General features: G+C 42.6%; 1 protein-coding gene across 1 annotated transcript; it reads right to left on the bottom strand.

Moving 5' to 3' along the window:
* Nucleotides 1-1,842: 1,842 nt before the first annotated feature.
* LOC308045469 (fibronectin type-III domain-containing protein 3a-like) lies at nucleotides 1,843-22,637 on the bottom strand (the record flags this gene model as incomplete). Its single annotated transcript, XM_080352754.1, has 25 exons — nucleotides 1,843-2,358; nucleotides 2,501-2,622; nucleotides 3,614-3,780; nucleotides 4,552-4,764; nucleotides 5,426-5,706; nucleotides 6,059-6,208; nucleotides 6,650-6,763; nucleotides 7,581-7,756; nucleotides 8,308-8,413; nucleotides 8,499-8,617; nucleotides 8,826-8,894; nucleotides 9,426-9,564; nucleotides 9,868-9,954; nucleotides 10,200-10,374; nucleotides 10,465-10,586; nucleotides 11,186-11,239; nucleotides 11,972-12,110; nucleotides 12,819-12,878; nucleotides 13,149-13,303; nucleotides 14,426-14,481; nucleotides 15,641-15,910; nucleotides 16,607-16,835; nucleotides 18,840-18,916; nucleotides 19,597-19,672; nucleotides 22,542-22,637. The coding sequence occupies 25 exons, from the start codon at nucleotides 22,635-22,637 to the stop codon at nucleotides 2,041-2,043; spliced, it is 3,570 nt and encodes a 1,189-aa protein (XP_080208880.1). The 3' UTR covers nucleotides 1,843-2,040.
* Between the last annotated feature and the right edge of the window lie 507 nt (nucleotides 22,638-23,144).

Genomic DNA, 23,144 nt, shown 5'->3' with positions numbered 1-23,144 from the left:
GACAAGAGCTGATGTAACATGGGTATTGCGGTCGGCTTTTGCAGGTATATTCCGAAACGTGAGTCCTCTGTGGCAACTCCACAAGAACTTTCACGTTTGAGGAGTCAGGACTTGTTAGTATTTCCTCTGCAATCCTAATCGGACTTTTAAAATGATCACAAGTATCATCGCCAAATCAACCTCCACCAACGTCGTTCTAAGAGTTAAAGAAATAACCCTTTGGCAACAGAGATTTGCTGAAGGATCTTATTTGCTAAAAGTCGACTATGAAGAGAAATAAAGACAGATTGTAAACTCTTCTGCAAACTAAAGACTAATATCTGTATAAAACTCTTTCCAACAGTGGAGGGAGAGATTTCTATGATATAATAAATGATTAACTTAAAGTTCTGCTACAAGTAGAACAATACATTCAAACATACATTTTTCCAGGACTTTTAATCAAAATAAATAGAGTACAAAATGAAGATTACATTTTGAAAAGATTAATTTCAGATTGCACCATAAATCTACTTTTAAGAGTATTAAGCGATACTATGTCATAATTTAGGTTTTCCACATCTGAAATACAACACAATGCCTCGAACTCTAACGCAATATTATTCACCAACTGCCATAGGAGAAAGACCCTTAAAGTGATTAATTACTGGAAATACGTAGCCTGTAGCACTATCACATCCGACATTCCACAAACAAGTGCATCGCTCTGGTGTATAGAAAGTGTAGCCATAGTCTTGGCAAAAATACGCTAAATCTACTTTTCTCTGGCATGTTCCCCATGTTGTTGGGAAGACCCACGGTCAAAATTGGCGAGTTCCAGCTTTCCCAAATATTGGCCATAAAGACGACAGACTCGTCTGTAGGTGTTCGCCAGCAGATTGAACAAGAACAGTCATACGTAGTGCACAGTGTCCTCAAAAAAATCCCCTCCAGACAACAAACAGGACGAGTGTCACAAACAGTTCATAGCGGGCTAGAAAACAATGGAATGTGAAGCTGCTACCGCTGGGATAGCAAGTCGCTTAAAACGTCCTATCAATGGTATCTAAAAAGAGTTCTTCCACGTACAATTTGATCATTCGGGTTCAGTTAGAAGGGCATCCAAAAGCAGTTTGAACTTTTTTTTTTTATTTTTAGGTTAATAATAGTACAAAAAACACTTGCTCAGTTTGAGCCAAATAGCGTCACATTTATCATAAATGCACTCTTTCTCCTTAAAGACAATACCTGTGCTCTTCTGAGGAGGCTGCGAAGATTTCGTCAGAAGCACAGGGAACTACTTTTCTCTCAGGCACTGAGAGTGAAATGTGGATTGGGCCAACAGCTGCTCCCACCGGCGGAAGCGTTTCGGTCGGAAATGTGCGATACAAAAGGGGCCTTTTCTGCAGCGGCGCGTCCGCTCGCCGTTCCGTCCAGCATTTCGATTAAAACCTAAAAATGCCGGCACCCTCTACTTGAAATGATTATTACTGAATCCAAAAAGACTAAAATAACTGTAAAGTAGTAATATCGCTAAAGTCAATATTCTGCTTTCCTTCTACAGCCTATTACATGTGGTATGCTCTAGTAACGGTTTGCAGTTCAGTACGGCTCTAAGCTGAAGCGTTTGTGCTGCTGTATTTCACGTAGACCCAACTACAACGATACCTGATTAAACGCTGCGCTCGGCTACCACGGCTCCAGTTGGACTCGCGCTGTCAACGCCGCTCTCTCGAACCGGCCGGGGGCCCCGCTTGGAATTGGGAGAGAGGAGGAGTGTGCACACACGCCGCTGTGCACGCTAAGGCAGTTTGTGTTCTGTTTTCTTGCTGTTTTATTAACAGCTAACCCTGATTACTGAGGACCCAGGATTACCCTTTCTACATGAAATCTGCGTTCAGTATTTGGAAAGGATCTGCCAACCCAGCCTCACTGTCGGCCAGCAGCAAAAGGTGGAAATGCACCAAACTCTACATTTCCAGCGAGGATTTTAATTAGAACTAACCATAAATACCCGAAATAGCTTCTGTACAAAAAGCTGAGTACTGAATAGGCTCTTGTCTACTTGATTACAAAGTACTGAATAACGACGGCAAATAAAATAGCAACCACGGCAAACCCGCAGAGAAGAACAATGGCGATGAAACGCTCTTCGCGCAGCGTCTTCTTGGTCTCTGCCAACTCCGTCGTGGAATCGGCGCAGGGCGGAACCAGCTCTCGCTTCTGAGATGAGAACACGGTGCTGGGGCTGTAGGGACCGTACAGTTCTTGCGATCCGCTCGCGTCCTGGGACTGCCGGCCGGCGCACACCCGCAGCCGATACTCACAGTTTGTCTGCAGGTTCGGGAGGCGGAACGAAGTCTCTGGTCCCTTGTACACCTGGCGAGGAGAAGATAGAGAGAACCGCCTGGCACGGGATTCACCTCGCAAGCAGGACACGGTATTTCCCATTCTGCTTTACGCGCGCAATAGTTTTTCCAAGTCAAAAAACCTCAAGTTCATGATGTGAAAGAAAAGGTACCTGCTCAAACTCTCTCCCGGCGGCAAGCTGAAGGATGTAAACAATGGAATCTCCCTTCATCGGCTGTAAAGGCTCCCATGTGATTTCGTAAGTGTTTTCTTCCAGCTGATTTGCTTTAGGTGCTAGAAATAAAAGTGATTTGTTGGCATTTTAGAAAAAGAGAACAATGGTCTCTACAAAAGTTCTTGGGTTTTTTTCAATCACAAGAAAAGGGCCAAATCACCAGTTTTTACAGTGACTCATTTTCACAGTTAACGTAGTAAATGGGCAGCGGTATCGGTGACAACAAGTTTTCTCACTCTGGCTTCAAATAAACTTTGCTTTTGTGTGTTTTCCACTGAAACTGTTCCAGGTCTGACACAAGCGACCGAGCAGTGTCAATCTAAAAGCTCAAGGGTTTGCCAATGTATTTGTCGGTGATGTGGAGGGAACTGGCATTCTTGGAGGTAACAGTCATTCAAATAATTTTAAGCAATTAAGATTTGTTTCATTCTCATTTCTTCTCTGCTATATTTCATAACATAAGCTTAAAAAATGCTCATTGCAGTATTTGTAGGTTACACTTGTCTTTGTTTTCAAGCTGACAAGACAAGCTTCTGACATCTAATGCTCGTAAAGATGAGCAAGCACTCCAAATCACTATATAAAACAGTATTTATGGCCACATGCTTCCAGAGCCAAGATGATACGTTATAAATATGACCGAGTCAGCTAATTTCCCTGCAGGTAATTATCCTCCCGATCTTCAGAATGACTTTCTCTAATGGCAATCTTTGACGCTTGTCTTAGAAAGTGAAGATCGGAGGAACTACTTGTGTTCTCCTTTGCCTACATGCTGTTCTAACTTCTATCGACTGACAGATAACCCTGAAAAATGCCTTTGTAGTTGAAAAAGGGTGGAAAAAGCCCTGCCTGTGAGGGGCGGCAGAGCCACAGGCTGGCCCTGGGGCAGCAGCGCCCTTCTTGGACGCAGAGGAAGGCCAGCGCAGCCACGCTCTGCTCTCTGCCCCACAGAAGCCCTGGAAAGATGCTGGGCTGGGAAGAGAGTGAGGTTGTGGAGCTGGATCTCATAGGTAAAGGGCTGGCAGAAGTTGCAGGGCGGTGTAACCTCACCTTTGAGAGATGCGGGTGGAGACTTGGTTGTAGTGAACGCGTAAACTTCAGAAAATTCTCCCTCTCCAGCGTCGTTACACGCCTGGATTTTAAAATAGTACGTAGTGGATTCACTGAGCCGCTGTACCTTATATGTGTGACAAGGACCGTTATAAACGGTAACAAACCTGCGAGAAAAAACACAATAGATACGATTTAGGATTATTCAGTAATCCCAAATTTGAATGTGAATATTCTAAGTGGAACGTTTTCATACCCAACTTAAGTACAAAAAAGTGTCATTCCGGGTGCCTCAGATTCCTACACACAGGCATGATGACCATGAGGCAGCTCGAGCTCTGCTGTTGGCACCAGCAGTTCACAATGTGCATTAAACCAGTCCGAACTGGGGCAAGTCCCAGTTTACATTCCCAAAGCGTTTACTCAACCTGTCCCGGCACTGAGCTGCAGCTGTACACGGGCTACCACTGAAATGACACCACCAAAACCCTTGTACGGACCAGGTACGTTGTGATTGCACGTTAAAGAAGAGCTGTCAACCCCAGGTCTCTTATATGCAAATTGGACTTCATTTTAGAATTCCCCAAAAATAGAAAAACTGGCTACAGCGGAAGATGGGAAGATATTACTGTTTAAATAGTAATTAGTATTTACTGTTTACAAGTAAATATAAGTGCAACAGCTACTAACAGCATCTGTGATGGAAAGATGGGACACAAAAATGCAAACTAAGGGGCAAACTTTGGGCTGCTCAGCACCTTACTCGTGCCACAAGTGAGAATACTGAACCACTGAATCCCAGAATCGACTGGGTTGGAAAAAACCTCAGAGATCATCAAGTCCAACCCTTGGTCCAACTCCAAATGACTTCCAAATATCTTCAAAACTTGATACGAAGCTGTAAAGCAACAACATCCTTAATGTTCCCATTATCCTACCTGCCAAACCTGTCCTCCATCTGCAAGTTGAACTGTGTGGGGTTGGTGATTAAAGCTCTGCTGGGACCTTCACCCCATTTCAGTTTAAGGCTCTGGTAGCTGAAGACGACGCATTCCAGGGGGGGCGGGTCCGGAGGTAGTGGTTTGGTTTTGGCTTTCATGGAATGACTGAACGGACCTGCTCCAAAGTTGTTGATGGCCTGTACTCTAATTCTAGAAAGGTGAGAAGAGCAGCTATATGGGTAATTTACTGAAAAATGCCACGCAATACAGCAAGATTTAAAATTTGTAAAGAATATAACTCCAAACAATAAAGCAATTCAAATGCAGTTAGAAATTAACTATAAAAAATAATCTACTTCAAAGCAAGTCAACATAATTACACTGCTCTCAACACAACGAAGCTCCAGTGTTTCTTAGCATCATTCAGGTTCATTCTCCACCTCAACCTGAACTGTTTGCCTCCCACAAGATCCATAATCTGAACTCAGCTTTAACCAAGCGACACAGGAACAGCCACTCCGCTCTTACCTGCACATTCACCCTCGTGTGGCGAGATACTGACTATGGCATTCCACGCACTGCTTCTGAATAAAACAACTCTAAACCCAGAGAACTTAGGATCAAGCCTTGGCTGTGAGACAGAATGTTAACCTTAACACAGCAACCTTAAACTCTTGCAACTAAAACATCATGGTTTCAGGACATTACAACTTCTTAAAATGTCTTTTTTCCCTTCAGAGTTGCAGAGGGAATTCGACAAATAGTCTGTAGGTGAATAAAGATGTACCTTGAAACTCTAAAACTCTACCCTGAAAGCTATTGCTTAAAAATCCTACAACTGTGGTATCAGAACCAAACGACTGATTGTTACCTGTACACAGTGTCAGGCAGCAGATTCTCAAGAACATGGCTTGTATTTCTTCCAACAGTCACCAGCTGCTTTTCCCCATATTCTATATTATATCCAGTGATCTCTGACCCATGACAACACGGTTCTTCCCATTGAATCGCAAGGCACGTTGATAAAGGAAGAGAAATCTCCATTTGATCTTCTTCAAGTAAATGCAGCACCGACACGGGCGCGGGCACCGACGCGGGGGTTGTCACCACAGCGGCCTCGCCAAACAGCCCAACTCCAGCCACGTTCACAGCCTGAGAGAGACACCGCGATTACCTACTGAATCTACATGTTTCTAACCGGTCAGATAGATACCACGCTTCCTTCTGCATGGCATTAAAAGCCATTTAGGGGAGAATGGAAAATCTCCCACATAAAATGTGAATACGGCAAAATGTCTGGTAGATAATGCAATGCTAGATCTCAATTTAATTTCTAAAACCACAGAGTTAGGAGGGACTAGGGGCGGGAAGGACAAGTTTTTTTACCAATTACCTACTACGTGGCATCAGTAGGCAACATTTTCCACCTCCAGCTGCATTTTTTCTTCAACCTCTAAGTACTCGTTCATTTGCTTAGTAACGGGTAACAAAAGGCTTTTCATACCTGGACTCTGCAATAATAGGTGGTTGCGGGTGTGAGACCTTTGACTTCGTAGCTCTGGCCGGGGCCAGCGTAGGCGACGTGCATGGACCCTTCCGCCTGCCCCCACTCCAGCCTGTACTCCCCGATTTCGGCGCCGTTGCACGCCGGGCTCTGCGGGTTTAAGCGAGAAATTCACTTTCAGCTGTTGCACAAGCGTCACCTCTCGTTCTGCTGAACAGGGACTGGAAGAGAAGCGCTGAGGCTGAGACATGAGGTCTCGTCCACCAGAGCCATGGGCACGATTTTAGTTTTGGCCTGTTGAAAGGTTTCCATCTAGACACGTGGCTATAGTAACAACTGGGATGAATTCATTATATTATCTACTAGGTACCACGAGGAGGACTGAATGTCACCCAATTCATGCAGTTAAGAGGGAAATTCATAGCTGGCAAAAATCTACAAAACCAATGTACAACTCTATAAAGAAATGTGCTTAAAATATTCCACCCCTCCGCTTGTTATTTCTTCCATTTCTGCGTATCCCACGTGTGCCACTACCATTCCAAAGGCCAAACATTCATTTGTGTATTACTGAAAATCATTAAAACCTACCTCCCATGAAACTACAACGCAAGTCGCGCTTTTACAAGTGATCAGGGGTTTGCAACACTGATCGGGGGGCCCTGGGGCAGTGCAGATCTCTGCTTTGTCAGAGTGGGGGCCAAACTGCAAGAAAAGAAAACTGTGTGAATATAGCAACAGCAGCAGAGCAAAACCTGATATGTGAGGAAGAAAACAAATTATTTTTAACTTGACAGAGAAAGAAATAGTTCAGTGCTTAGTTTCACAGCACCGTTTAAAATGCCTTTCAGGTAGCTCACCCTCTAACCTGGCCCCGTGCCTCCAGGATACGTCATCCTCCCAATAACTGCCCTGTTACCACCCTGAAACTCCCTCCACTATGACTTTGTAACTCCTCCTTCCCCTGCCGCAGGATCTGCCTTCCAGAAGCAGCTGGGTGCTGTTTCAATCAGACTTTTACGCAAGCAACATTCCATCCCAACATGACTTGAACACACCCCTCTCTACACAATACTATTCCCAAGCCACCGATCTGCAGAGTCAAGGCCAATTGTCAAATGTAGCATTTGTGCCTTAAGAAATGTCTCTCAGTGGTTATTCACAGCCAGAAGTGCAGGGTTGACACTGCAAAATGACTAAAAGTAGTAAAAGAACGTCTAGCACTAACTTGGACTAGTTACCTTAGGTACTGATAGTAATCCAGTAAAAACGACAGAAATGCGACACACAGGGAACATCCCCTGAGTTGGGGACATTCCGTCCGTCCTTCAGCCCTAATTTATTGAATCTTCTTTGAATCAATTTGTTTTATGCTGCAAGAAATTTCACTCCTTCAACAGAAATAGAACACAGAAGCTACAAAATACCATTGGTCTTGAAAGACAATAGTATATGAGTAAGAAAACAGTATATTACTCTTGTGTCAAAAAGCAATAGTTGATGTTGTTAGTGCAGTGGTTACCCCAACTTTATTTGCTGCTCGTATCCAGAAGCAATATGTTCTCCCTGGGAGAAGACTGGTTACTACATATTCAGAGGCTGGACCCTGATACACTTGTCTGCGTTCGTCTTCTTCAGCACTTGCCATCTCCAGGATATATTCTGTAACCTCCGAACCTCCATCCACGGACGGTGGGCCTAGGAAATTAAAAGAGAGTTTATCTTCACCCCCCTATTAATTACATGAAACACTTTTGCTTTTGAGTAAGTTTCTAATGAGCCTTCTCAAGCAAAAAGTTGACTCAGGTGAATTCTAAGTTAAAGTGCAGGCTTTAATCGTACATCTGAGTAGAAACACTTCATGAAGCTTGTTTTTCCCTCCCAGACAGCAATGAGTTTAACGCGGCCTTTACTAGGGTTTTTCAGACATTTTTCCTATATTTCCTTCAAAAAACAGTGTATCTTCATTACTCTTTGATTATCTCCTTTACTGAGATCAAAACGAGAGGAGGAGGGCTGATTTTTACATTGCCAGACATGTGTCAGTAACTGGAAGGTATTTCTGGCTGCTCAAGTCTCACCACATCGCTGCATCACCAAATCAGAGGCGGTCAGCAAGCTTTGGCCGCCTTCAAAAAACCAGAACTGCGGGCACGGACCACATGACTATAACTACACGTTTTCATTTGCTTTTCCCTCTGAAGTATTGTACAGATTTATCATTTTTGCTCAGAATCACAGCAGCTTACCCCACTGTAAAGTGATTTCCTTGGGCTTCGCTTTGCCTGCCAGGTATGGAGGGGGACACAGTCCAGGAGGAACCGCTGCCGTTGTGACGGTCAGAACATCAGAAGCCTGGCAGGAATACACATTATTTTAGAGTGGAAACAAAACAATAGGTCACTAAACCAGAAACAGAAGTGGTTTCCATTTTTCTCACCTGGCTTTCACCACCTTTACTGGCACAATGGGCTCTCAGCCTGTACGAGGTGCCGGGCCGCAGGTGATCGCACACATGCTCGCGCTGGGCGCCGCTGTAGATGGTGTCCCATTTGCTTCCTGAGCAAAGAAAGACAACACTTCACGCTATGGAACTTCTGCAAAAATCAACCTTGAAAATTCTTTCACGCAATTATTAATTAAGAGCTAATCCAGCCACGGAATCCAATTTGAACGATCAATTATGCAAAGAACATGTACAGCACAACAGCGATCAGTATGCTGAACTAGCATACAACTCAATTAGTACGTAAAGATGATTGCTCACCAGCTGATGCTTCTGAGATTTCCAAAAAGTATTTAGTAATGTCTGATCCTCCATTATCTTTGGGTGGTTCTGAAAGAAATCAACATCTCAAAATCAGTTACAGAAGATTTTAAAACAGTGCGTTATCCTGTTATCAGCTTTTTCTGAGACCATATTCATTATAGAATACATTTAACTAGCAAACTTGATTCAAACAGAAAATTGTGCACTTATATGTTCACAATACATTTTCAAGAACATTTTTTCCCCCTGTTATTAAATTACACCAGGAAGAGGAGCAAGTAGGAGAATATTGCCAACTTCAGGTATCGCCTCTCAAAATGAACAGCATGTGTCTGTTATTTAAGCATCATGGTAAATCGAGAGGCTGTTACACCAGCCAACAGTATTGACTGCTGCTCTAAAATCCATCAAGAGAAACGCTACGTTTGGCCTGCAGCCTCAAAACAAACCAAGTCGCAATTTTTTGGGAACGTTCAGTATGGTATCTGCAGAGACAACTCATTGGCCTGAGCTCGCCTCTGGGTTTTCATCTGCGTTACTGAGCGCCCGTAGATACACATGCAGCCCTGAAACACGGTGTCACCCAAGGTGACCTACCCCAGGTGACTCTGACGCTGTGCGAATGGATCTTGCCCTTGACGCTGGGTTTACCGGGCGGCCCCGGTTTCTCGGGGTTGGTGCTGAGTTCCACCACCTCGCTGGGGCTGCTCCTTCCTTCGCTGTTGTAGGCAAAGAGCTGGTTCGAGAATGAACGGAATATGGAATAAATGCTTGGTTTAGTGACGAGCAATATGCTGCTGGTTTATAAAGTTCTTCCATAAAAAAGAAAACCAACTTCCAATTGAAAAGACAACAAAATTAGCTAATGCAAACAAAAATATCTAATTTGTATTATGATTCCACCTAAAACTATAATAACAATGGCAACGCTGCAGGTAAGTTTCTGCTGTCTCCATAGAAAGTGTCTCAGCTGCACAAAAACTCCAAGACTCTAGAAAAGCATACAGTGATCAAATTAGAAACAAAATATAGTACGAACCCTGAACTTATAGGATGTGCTCCTCCTCAGATTTCTTAAAGTGCATGAGAGTTCATCTCCATTGTACTGTGGCTGGAAACCATAACCCTGTAAAGGAGGGAAAATGAGAACCAACGCAGTCACTAATTTTCCACAATCAAACAAAAACCCACGAGGTTGATCTTTTCTTTTTTTTAGCTTGAAGTTCATCTCTGTTTTGTGAATACACACGATACTCGGCAACTGTCGCAGCGTTTGGTTTGAAAGTAAAATCCAGAGTTGGTTTTTTCTTGGAGCGTTGCTGTGCATCAGGCTTTTGCGCGTATGTAGAAATAAAAGCCAACGGCACTTACAGAACCTTCTTCTTCCACGTCCAGGCTGTAGGTGAGCGCGTCGTCGCAGGACACGCCGTGCGGGGGGCTCCACCGCAGCGCCAGCCAGGTCACCCCCGCTTCCAGCAGCACTGGGGGACACGGCGCCGGGGGCACCATTCCTGCCGTGTAATACGTCACCGTCTCGCTGAACCCACTGCAAAAGCATTACAGAAAACAAACCAACAAAAAATTAACACCAGTACCCGATGAGAAAATAGGTGATATGATACATTGCGCTCGTTACCTCATTCCAATATCATTTTTAGCAGCTAATCTGAGCGAATATTTTGTCGAAGGAGAGAGTTTGGTAAGTTTGTACTGCTTCAGGTGCCCGTAGTAACATTCTTTGAAGGCTCCGTTCTTGCCCTTTAAAATAAGAACAACCCGAGTCATGTTTTGCACAGGGATCACGTCCTCCCTGCCAAGGTCACTTACTTCACGTTTTCCTACATTTCAGTTCACTAATTAAAAGAAATAAATCAGTAAGCCTAAAGAATGTAAAAATCTAATGTCATCATGGCCATACTGAGCATGCCTGACTGTAATCCTGAGAACTCTGGATAATAAAACCTCATTTTGATGGAAATATCTGTTGATGTTTTGGCATTGTCAATTTGACAAAACGGTAATCAGTAACTGCAAGTGGAATCAAAAGGCGTTTCAGTTGTCAATCCCTTTGGAATACATTTCAGTTAAGAAGCTCAAGAGCCGGGTAACATTTGTGACAGCGACTGGAGAGAGAAGCCAAACGTTCACCCATTTAAACACGGTCTGGGGATTCATGATGCTCTGGGTGACAAGAACCAACCAAGGGAGGACTCACGCTTTTTAATTGCTTTGTCCCTTTAAACTGTCTGGACAGTTGCACTGAAAATAGTTACTGTACCTAAGCAAAAAGTATTTTTAAGTATAACTGGTCTACACATGTCATTATGATGGTTTGTTTGCACTAGAAAAGCTCTTACCTCATCCCATTCTAAAAGAAAATTAGTTATTTTGGAACCATTGTCATTTGAGGACTGAAAATAAAGAAACAATGAAACAAGTTAAAATCAAGTGATTGTACTTTAGAAATACTTTTGCACATTAAAAAAACATGTTAACAATTGGACAGAATATATTCCTACTTCCTTTTAAAAGGAATTCTGTTAATTCTCATCGTTTAGAATATGAAGTTTTATTTTATGAATAATGTAAATGATATTCTTAGAGCTTTTTTTCTTGTGTCCTTGCACTGTGTGTTCACCAACTGGGCAACGCAAGCATTCGGACACGCAACGTTCGTGCTTGTTATGACATGAGAACTGGGAACTTCCTTCACAGATTGTACAAATAATTAATTTAATTTAAGTCATTTAGCTATAAAGTGTTTCCCAGGTTGAAGTGCAGTCATAAGGAAAACAAGGTTACCAAAAAGTCTTCACAGATCCTGTATAGGTTCAAAAAGTTAAATCTACAAACTAGCCAAAGAAATTCACTATGAGTTGGTTAGGATAACTATATGAATTATAACCTTAAATCTATTTATCATCCAGAAACCCCAAGCGAAAATAGAAAATGCTGTTCTTTCCCAAGCTGCCAGTTCAGAGGAACTTTCCTACCGGACAGTTGACACCCAGGGACACCGACCTGCTGCCGGCTCCATCACGCCCGGACCACTAAACTAAGTGAGCAGCAAAAGAAGTAAACACCTAAAGCACACACGACACAAGCAACAAAGGTAACTGAAGCAAACCTGCGGGACCACTCACCTTCCACTGCAAACTCAGGCTGTTCTTGGTCCTGTTAACCAGCTTCGGTGCAGCCGGACAGTCCGGTTCACAGCTTTCGGTAGTAAAGCTCACTAACTCCGAAATGGATTCTTTTATGGAGCTGCTGGTTGCTGAAACTCTGGAACAAAGGAAAAAGGACAGTTGATTATGCTGTTATTGCATCAGCACCTGGCAATTTAAGGACAGAGCTGTTGGCTCTAGAAATGAATTAAACCACGAGCAGCAACAAGACCAGGAATCAAGGGTCCAATTGCTCTTCTTTCAGATCACTGAAGCTGACGTTAAATTAACCTTTTGATAAAAAGACCTTGAGATTCAAATACAGACAACACTTACTTGTGCAAGAGTACGGACACCAAAACAGCCTAAATCAGCTGCTGAGGCTAAACAGCCACGTTCACCAGCATAATTGTTTAAATGGGCCAATCTCTAGAGCAGTCATGCTCATTTACGTTTGGTTTTGACTAGTTTTTCGGAAATACTGTCCACCTTAGCAAACAAACTGTAGGTAAAAGCAAGGTGGATGTTATGGAAAGGAACGGCACGAACCATCTTATTCTACGAAATACCAGAGGATAACTTAAAGTTTGTACTTCAGAGAAACAAGAAAAGACAGAGAAGACAGTAGGGAAGAAAATGAGGTGATATTTGCATGAAATTAGAAGATAAGTGGGAATTTAGATGGCAATAGGAGTGTTTACAGCTATGTATTTTATGCAGAATACTCCTCAAGATGTTTGCGATCACACCTTTTTCACGTAGCCACAGTACTTGTGTAACCAACATCTCACCAAAAGCACCAAGGATTTCATTCCCAGAAATATACCTGGCATGATAATCAGTTGCTGGTCTGAGATCAGGAAGCGTAATTGTTAATTCCTCCCCACTGTGAAAAAGAGGAAAAAGACACCCAGAGTTACAGCTCTTCCTTATAATTTGAAGGATAAAAGCTCATTGAAAAGCAAAACCATGTAGCGCACATTTAATTTTCAAGTTTTCCATTGGCCACGTAACTCTTTAGTGATATTACTTAAAATTTATTTCCCGTGAAGTAGGTAGGTCTGCAAGTCAACAAACAGCTCCTGATAGAGAGATTGCTGATCGGTTAATGGTTTTAAACATCGGTATTGTGCTTAAATGAAGAAACTAAACTTACACATAGACAGATTTAAATTTTCCATTTTTACCACTGTTGGATATTGCTACTTCAAATGTAAATGCTGCTGGACTATGACTATGGCTCTCTCCATTCTGTGAACTAACTGGGAGATTCCAGGACAGAACGGCTGATCTTGCTTGTATATCAGAAACCTATTAAAAGCATAAATAATGCAAGTAAGTTTGCTTTCTGTAATAAACGGTATATTAGTCAATAACATGGTGTCGCTAGTTTGCCCATGAAGCTCCTCACTGGAGGAATTCTTTACCTTTGCAGTGGGAATACTGAGTCAATATTTGAATTTAAATTATTTCCTCTTTGCATTTCTAAAACAACATTGAAAAGATTTCCCTCTGAACACTAAAGGAACTTACAGACACGCTACATTGTCTCAGGCTACGAAGAGAGAACTTGTATTTCACCTGCACGCTTCACATCACTCATCTGGAGCAAATCTGCACGTTTGGAGTCTTGAACATTGACGCCACATCTTTATTCAGGCCCAGTCGGACGGCCTCACTTTCTAATTCTGTTACAACTCCCTCACATGGCCTTAATATTACACCACTAAGCTAGATGGTCGCAACAGGCTCTGATTTTAAGTGCTCATGACTAAAAGTTTGGGTCTAAGCTTTTTGCTGCTTAATTCCCACATCCCCAATTTTCTCTGACAGAGGCGACACATCCTTCTATCAGCACAGAGTGCTACAAAATGAACAAATACTCCCCCAAACCTTGAGCAGAAGAACACAACCCATGCCGACTGGCTAGATAACGCAGAGAGTCTCATTAAGCACGCTCAAGAGTGCAGTTTTAGCCTTGAGATATTTCAATTAACGTCTCCAGACTCCAACTTCCTAAACAAGTCTGCAAGTACTCAAATATTTGCTCCAATTTCTAAATGTAAAATAAAGAGATCATCTGTTTTTCTAAATCCTATTCAAAATATTTCTAAATCCTCTATGCGGAACAAAAGATGGTTCCAAGAGTGGAAAGATTTCCATCAGTTTAGCAGGTGCTAAAGCCCTCGTGTATCCCAGAGAACTTCGGCAGCGGGTTCGTGCTCTGCTCACAGACTGCGAAACTGAGTCACAACGGTCAGAAAGGGGCTTTCTACAGCACGGCTGCCCTTGCCCAGCTAGAAACTAAAACACATTTGTCTCTATTGGAAAATGAAACCGCTAAGAAAAAAGAAAAAGAGGTCGATAAGACACGTGTTATTTTATAGAAAGTGTATGCCCAGAAAATAACGGTATTTTAAGGATAATACTTACGACTGGCTTGCCAATGCTCAAGTGAATATCACATTTCTTGGGTTCTGTGTCAGATTCTGAAATTTCAAATACGAAACAGATTATTGAGAAGCCCAAGAGCAAAGGAGCCTGTTCCCAAAACACCACCGCGAGATGGAGTTCTCCTCATTAAGGGTTTAACAATAGGACTTATTGTGCAAAGTTCATTTCCCCTGTTTGTTTTGGCTGCGTGACGGGGAGAAACATGAACTATCCAAAACTAACAGTGTTACAAAAACCCTTTTAGCACATCCTGCACAAAGGGGATATTTTCCTAATCTGAGCATAAATGGGTTTTCTTTGACAACACAAAAACAATCCTCCAAAAATGAAAGGTGTTAAAAAAATGACAATAAGATCTTATCTCTCTATTGTATGTGCACTCCTTGAATTTCTATTGCAAAACGCTTGCTCTGGGCACAGTTTGGAAGCAGCCTGAGCAAAACCGCACGCTAAAAACACCTAGAGGTACCAAAAGGTTGACGTCTGGAAGCTGAATCCTATTTTTCAATTGTCCATGTCCAACAATTCAGAATATTATTCTGCCATGGAATAAAAAGCCTTTTTCCCCGTGACCTGGATGCGGACCAGCCCTTGCAGCCTAACGAGGGCACTTCATTTAAGACACACACGAAACACCAAAAGGTGCACAAAACGCTGAAGGAATCACAACAAGAAACTGTCTGTGTTTCAGTGATGCTGCTTCAAACCAATAGGAAAGACAAAGACATTGTACACGAGGTATTTCAGTGTATGCAAGTAAATAGCCATCAACTATTAAAAAGCTCAAACATTAATTTGAGCAAAATAATGCACTGAACTGAAATGATAAGCAGTAACCTGTACAGAGCTCTACTCAAGCCTTCCTACTTCTTGAGGTTTTCAATAACTCCCCGTTATCTGAACAGCACCCCCGACAATGACCCCAGCAGCTCATCCCCAGCAGTTCTGGGGCAGAAATGGCACCAAGGGAACATTAAATCTGATAAACCTCCAATGAACAAACTTGGCATTACCATTATTTCTAGAGGAAAAATATCCAAACACAATGAAAACTATGTCAGGCTTTTTCGAACCCTGAGTAGCCCAACACAACTACCAACCTATTTTTTTTCAGAAATTGTTCTGCAATGAACTTACAGTTTGTTTGGTTTGGTTTTGTTCTGTTTTGGGTTTTTTTACCCTTTCCCAACCTACCTCCCACCTCTGGTTCTGCAGCGCCCTTTGCTTTTCCGATCTGCTTCTGCTTTAGCGCTCCAGCCCCTTGCTGGCCCTTGCCATTCCCATTCTGAATTGTTGCGCTGGAAGAATTAACAACTTTATGTGGTGACGCCGGAGGACTGTTCAGTTTATTGTTAGCGTGACCACCAGCTTGTCTGTCTTTTAGCCTTTTCTTCAGGTGTTCTTGCATTTTGAGACTCCTCTCATCCCGCTGAATGAAGTTTGTCCTTCCATGAGAACGAGGTTCTACAACGAAAGGATAATTCAGTATAATTCAGTATAATTTATTAGACATCTGAGAAAAGCTGCGTAAGTCAGAATAACTGCAGCAAACAAAGAACTTGAAACCCACAGACCGTCACTGGCGTCGCTTTGTCAGGCTGTACATGTATTTTGAAACGTTTAGTTAAATGCTACAGGAAGATACACAAAATATCTGCATGCAAATTTCAATTTTTACTATTTAACTCATATCTAAATGGTTCACTTGTTTTTTCTTAAACATTATTTTTGACCGCTTGCTGAGTTTAGGGTTTGGGTTTTTTTGAATTTAATTCTTCAGGCCTTTCTCTTTTGTTAGTTGCTCAAGATCACGCTTTGCCATTGTCTTTCTTCCCCAACACAGCCATAGAGTCACATTTTCAAATAAGTGTAAGCAAATTTAAGACCCAAACTAACTTTTTTAAACATAGCTTGGGTGGTACTGAATATTTCACCCTGGACATGAAATAATTAGCAATTTCAGCTTGAGAGATGGTGACGGTCTTACATCGTCTCATCTCTTTCTGTGCTAAATGCTTGTTTATACAATAATGCATGTAACAAAAGATATTGACACCAAGGAGAGTGTGGTTGTAGAGAAAGGCAGAGGCATTGACAGCAACAAAACGACGGCTGCACGGAGCGGGAGGCTCTCTCGTGCCTTTGGAAACAAAATCTCACCTTGTTCCTGGAAAACGTGGGGCGGCGGGTGCTGGTGCAGGAACTGGGGGGGCAGCTCCCCCGTCCCCGGCACCGGGGGGTACACGGGGTGCGGCGGCGGCAGCAGCGCGTGGGGGTGGTGCAGGTAATGGGGCGGCACGTGGGGCGGAGGAGGAGGGTGCATGGAGGGGTGGAATTCGGCCGAGTGGGGCAACACCACCACCTTCCGAACCCCGTTCTCTTCCACCACCTGTCGGGGGAGAGAAGGAATGAGAAGCTGGTACAAGGAACCCGTCTGTGCGCCTCAACTCCAACACAAGGAGATGCTAAAAAGCACATCCGTATGTACGCACAGCAATATATAGGCCCCTTCCACAGTTGAATTTTGCTAGTGTGAAATATATAAATGTCTCAACGTATTGCTTTTCCCACAGTACATTTAAAATACTGTAAGGTTTTATACAACGCTTCTCTAAATCTTAACACCGAGAAGAGGCTTTGGACAGAACACAGGTTTCAAAAGACAAGGTCAGGAGATCCCAGCAGAGCGGGATTCGCAAAAAGACACATTAAACAAGGATGCCATTGATTAAAGCAAAGCCCGGTTTAGTCTCAGCTTTTAGACCCCTGGGACAGACAACCCAGCCCAGTTTAGTCTCAGCTTTTAGAGACAGACAAGCAGAGGCTGAGGATTCCAGGGCCTTTCTCCAGCTGGGTTCACGGCACAGACAGACTCAGAAGCAAACTAGATTGTATTAAATCCTATTTAAAGGCACACAACTAATCCATTGTTTCCTCTTCTCCTCCATGCAAATAAATGAAACAGGTATGAGCAATCCATCAAGTAAATATTACAAAATAAAACAGGCTCTTAGAAGATTCAACTTATTTACGTAGCCCTCTTACTAAAAACATATACAATTTAGATTTTCAGGCACTTAAAGACAGAGCTTACACAAAAGCAGACCATACGTTTTATGCTGTTAGCTCCTTCAAGATCCTCTTTTCAAGCATATTTAGTTTGGCTCTAAGGAATGGTTGTAGCGTTTCCTAGGTGGCTGAGGCGGCGCTGCGGATGTTGCAATATTGCTTGTGCCAAACGTACATTTGGAAAAGCTCCTCAGCAAAAGAAAAAGCAAACTAACGAGAACTGGTCCCTGTGAAGGGAACCAGAACGTGGCCACTCACAAACTGCAAGGACCAAGCCCACCATGAGACAGCTGCACCATTAGGTATTCGTAACGGAGTTTAAATAGAAGGAAACAAAATAGAATAAGCCACTTAAGACTAAGCTTACACTGAATACACTTTATTTTAGAAACAACGTGGGGGGCTTTTTGGTTCATCAACAGAACTAAATGCACCACTTGAACTGCACTACAGTGCAAAATATTATAACACACACTGGAACATATACGTCACAATTCATGGCAGATTTTGATGGCTATGTTAACTCTATTTTAGGTGTATATTAAGCAAGAACACGTGGCACAGTTTCAGGTAGAAAGGATACCTTAAGATAATAAGACTTTCACGTGGTTTTACAGCCTGAAGCTGCTGTGTCCCCATTATCCGCAACGGAATCGCTTCATTGCACTGAGGCAGAAACCAACAGAACTTACCTCTGGGCCCTGCCGGACACTTTGGGCAACACGAAGTTAAAGTTTCATCTGCTGACAAGATCTGCATAAATAACTCAAGCTCCAACTTAAAGTTGGTTTCGAACTTGTGTGTCCCTGTCATAACGACCAAGGGAAACCGAACCCCCAAACCTGGTTTCATGCGACAGCAAACACAGAACAAATGCATTTTTCAGTCCGTACGCCGCAGCGTTTGTGAGCCCTTTGCACAGCGTTTGCACCGGAGGTTTCACTGCGTACTGATGCACAAATCAGCTGCGGAATCCTTCTTCAGGTCTGCAAAGTACCTACTTGTAACAGCAGAAGCACAAAGTGCAGAGGCAGCTGTATGCAAAAAACTGCCTGGGCAGCTCAAGAACGTACAGGGAAAAGGTTTTCAAGCCTGCTTAGAAAACTCCTAAATTTGAACATCACGAGAAAATGAAAAACCAAGCCTGCCCCATTTAGACATTTAGTTTGAATTTAAGTGAACAGAAGGTTGCAGAGGCTGCGTTAAAGTGAGTTGTTAAGTTCAATGGGGAAATAAAGAGAGAAATGCTTCAACAGTTGTTCCAGACAAAATACTCTCTAGTTTTATACCCACAAACATACTGAAATATAAGAATGAAGTTTACCTGAGATACATAACCAGGAGGCACAAATATAGGTGGCATAGAACCATTTGGTGACATCATAGGAACATGTGCTGGACCTGGGAAGTAAGAAGGTGCCACTTTTTAACACACGAGGCTTTACAAACTCAAGCCCCCTGTTTTTCCATTTTCCGAAGGTGGTGGCTCACTCCGGTGTCTGGAAAATCAGGAACTGCACCCACCTCTGTGTCTGTGGAGTTACTTTTAGACACGTACATTCAGAAGCAAGGCTTAAACTAGCCCGTTAAAAAGTCACTTAGGAGAGAAACTTCAATAATCGGGACTGGGAGGTTAAAAAATAAAATAGTGACTGTACCAAGTTTCCATCAAGACAAAGAACACAATTCATGTCGACGACGGAGAACTCATTTTCACGTTCAAAATATACATTAAGTATAATCTAATAACTTTCAGGAAGCATCCGGAATGTTGCTGAACGCAAGTATAGCTGTACATCTATTCTACAAAAAGCACAGATGAGGTTTATCCCAACCACCGGGCTTCTACAGCCAATAGTACGTCTTTAATCGTACAAATCAGCCCAGATAAATGTCAGTCCTTATTTTGTGGCAATGTCTGTCCCTGTGCTGCCTCATCTGCGCTTAAGGACAAACTGAAAAATCTGATCTATTGCACTGCACAACATATAAAACCACATTTGACACTTCACAGACGAATACTAGTAATAACATTTCCAGCATCAAAACATTTGGATTCGGTGCTTCAGTTTTTCCTTTACCTTGAATACACTGAATGTGTCCATCTTCAGTTGTAATTGTAAATGTTTCACCTGGGTTCACCTGTACAAGAATAACCTGTAGAAAACAAAAGAGATGGGTTTATTTTCAATTGTAGAAATTACTCGGGAAAGAAAACCCAGCTCTACCCTATAGCCACATGGGGGACTAAAACAATACAGCTGTGGCAGCTTTAGAGAGCAAACAAGCAAGATGACAAACAGGGATGGGCAGAATGAAATGTCTCTCGGCTTTCACATCAGATCACTAGTTTTACACAATCAGTATTTTTCTCCAATTACTACAAGAAGTGCTTCCCTTGATACGCTCAAAATAATTAACTAAGCTTCTATTGTCAATATTTTCACACTGCTTTTTCTTCTTCTACTGAGGCAATAAAACGCCTATTAATAAAATTCACCTTCTTTCTTTCCTCACTTTGCCTACAACAGTTTTACCCGAGGTAGACGAGTCGCTTCTGGACACGAGTGAAACAACCAACTCCCTCAGAAAGGCCCTTTAGCCCGTCGGTGACACTTCTTACGGTTCCATGAGACGGACAGATGACTGACAAGACTTTTTCAAATGGCAGAATTAAAACCCCTGAAGCTTAAGCAGATCTGTTGTTTCAGGATACAAGTCAATTTCTGACTTCAAGAGCAAAGAGAGAGAAGTGATGTCACTTGTTTAAAGAAAATAGAGGATAACGGGACGGGGATTTGCACAAAGAACCAAGACAGATGGTTTGTGGCGGGTGAGGAAATTCAGAGGCAGGAAAGAGATTCTTTTAGAAATCCAGGGAATGTGTCGGATCTCGGGAACAGGTTTAAATTAACTGAAGTTCTTACCAATAGTTCAGGAAACTATTAAGTGAACTCATAGGCGAGCGGTGTAATCACAGGGCAGCAGAGCGGCCGGGAGGCTGGAATGTCAGGAATGCACGGGGCAACGTCTCAGAGGAATGACTCACAATAATTAACGAAAAAATGCGGTTCCATCTCCCTTCCAGCAAGGGAAAGCTCCAGGAAGCCGGAGTGCTTCTGAGCACTCAATCTAAGCCAAGTTAGAGGCACAGATGGCAACACCTCAACGTGTTGCACACAACCACATCTGAAAACAAAGGTACTGGCTGATAGCCTGTAACAGCCCATCCTGCATGGCACCCGCACCGAAAGAATTCAAAGTCATCTGTGTTAATAAAGCTACTAAGTTACTCTACTTAAAAGCCAACTTGTACATGTGATTGCAACACGATGCGGTTGTTTATACGCACACATTAGAGTGAAAAATGTTGGCCCTTCAACATGAAATCGTGTTCCTGGCCCCATGAAGATTTTTCACTAGACAGTCATTATTTCCAACGTGATTCAGTTTTAAGTCTCGAGGACTATCAGTCTTCAGCGCACTCTTCAAATGCCATTTTCCCCATGCATCTCCAAGAGAGGACGGTTTGTACCTTTTTTTCTCCTTTTTCATTTGTAAAGCTCACTGCCTGCAAACAGCCTCCAATGGCCCAGAACCCCCATGACGGCCACATTCGCTGGGCCATTCAATCCGCGGCAGCATTGCACACGCTGGTCTGTACCAGCCGTGCTGGACACACAGCTATGGAGATGCTGTCCAGTTAGATCTACTTGATCCCTTCTCCTCGTGTAACATGAAATGGCACCTACAGAATAACCCACAGCTGGGCAGGGGCTACAATTTCACAGTGCTAGTGCTGGAACTTCAGAATGAGCTCAGAGACCTTATAGCTTTATTTATGTCAGACACAATTATTGTACTTTTATCTCCAGAGTCTGAGGAAAAAAAGCAGAGTAGACTTCTTTTCTTTGAAATCAAACCTATTTTTCCAAGTATATGACAATGGAAGCAATGCAGAGCTCTCCTCCTTCCCCAGCTGCTCTCTCATTTAAACTTTGCAGCTTTTATGGTCTATCAGACCCTCAACAATTCAGGACTGCTTTGTTGTACCCTGTTTATCCACCACACATTCAAACAAGCCAAGGTCTTCGCCGTTACCCTTCATAATCATTTCATACGCCAGTTATCCTCTGGAAACTTCCATGCAACTTTTCCTTCTGGATTAATCCCCTAATTCCTATTTCAATCAGCATCAGGCGCTTCAAGTTATATATCGATCGGATTAAAGCAATTGGCAGTTTTGTCCCTTGCTTCAACAAAATCATCATTTATCTGCAGGAACAGAACACCTTCAAATTGATGCTTTGTTTTTATAGAATCAAACCCGTAAATTCACGTCAAGTTTACTGATCACTTACACAAGCTTCTGCCTCAAGTTGCTTTGCTTTCACTTTTGCCTGTATTTCTAATCATGCCAGGCGCTTCTGAAGGGTTGTGTCCAAGAAAATTCTAAAGTTTCTACTAAATATACTCAGGTTTCACCACTGCACTGTAATTATTAATGAAGATACTTAACGTCAACAAGCCAAGGTCTTTTCTCTCATTTCTCTGCAAAAGACCACTTGGTTCAGGGCACCGCAACCACTTGGTTATCTTTATTGATTATTTTACATGAGCTTTAAGACAAGCTCTCAAATCCCTAGCGCTTTATTAAATCCATATTTTATACTTTTTCCTTTCATTCTTTGATTTTAGTTTAATTTTAAAGCACTTCGATACATTAAACAAAAACTCCTTTTCATTTGCAATCCTTTCACATTTCCACCATATGAATGTTGAATGATTTTCTTCCTCTCTCTGTTTGTATTTCTGTTTTACCAATATCAGCGCTGAGAACCACGTGCTTTTCTAACGCTGCAAATCGGTATCGTGGCTCCTCTATTTCAAGCCTCATTGTCTTTCAGCCATCACGCAAGTTGTACAACAACCATTTTTTTTTGCCTGTTGTGTTTTCTACGCCACTCTTGAATGTTGAAATCCCTGCTCACACAGTGAATTGTCCTAATTGGAGGGATTGACTCGCCTGTTGGATGCTGTCCCCATTCACCATGTGAGGTAGAATTGGCACTTCGTTCAAGAGCGGCGTCGCTTCCAGTGGAGGCGGCTGGTCGGCCATCATGTCTGGAAACCATTCATGGGCAGCTGCTCACGTCCACCGCTGCGGAGACACAAAGAGAGCGGGAACGTCACATATGTCTCTCCCAAATAATCATTTCCTTCTTTTGCCAAACTTGATACCAACGGTTCAGAAGAAAAACACAACAGCGCCTGCAGGACTTTGTATTTTTGCCCACAAAACAAACACTTGCACTATGATATTGGCTCCTTTAATGACAGCAATTCAAGAACATTTGAAAACTCAGTAGGAAAATCTCAGACTTAACACTCCTCAGCTCTCCCCAAAGACTTTCAAATAAACTGACTTTCAATAAAACATCCACTTTGCACAATGTGCAGTTTCACCGCACATTTAAACACTCATGCAAACTGATGGTCTTGAACGCATGGGGAGGATCACCTGCCGTATATCCAAGCTCCTCATTATGGAGCACGCCCAATTATTCTAATACGTTATCCTACTTTTCCTTTTTAAGTCCTTGATTTAAGCACTAAATATCCTTCTTCC

Source organism: Nesoenas mayeri (assembly GCF_963082525.1).
Source record: "Nesoenas mayeri genome assembly, chromosome: 13".
In the NCBI taxonomy this organism is placed as follows: Eukaryota; Metazoa; Chordata; class Aves; order Columbiformes; family Columbidae; genus Nesoenas; species Nesoenas mayeri.
Note: the sequence above shows the minus strand (reverse complement) of the source record. Positions and strands in the feature narration are given on the sequence as shown.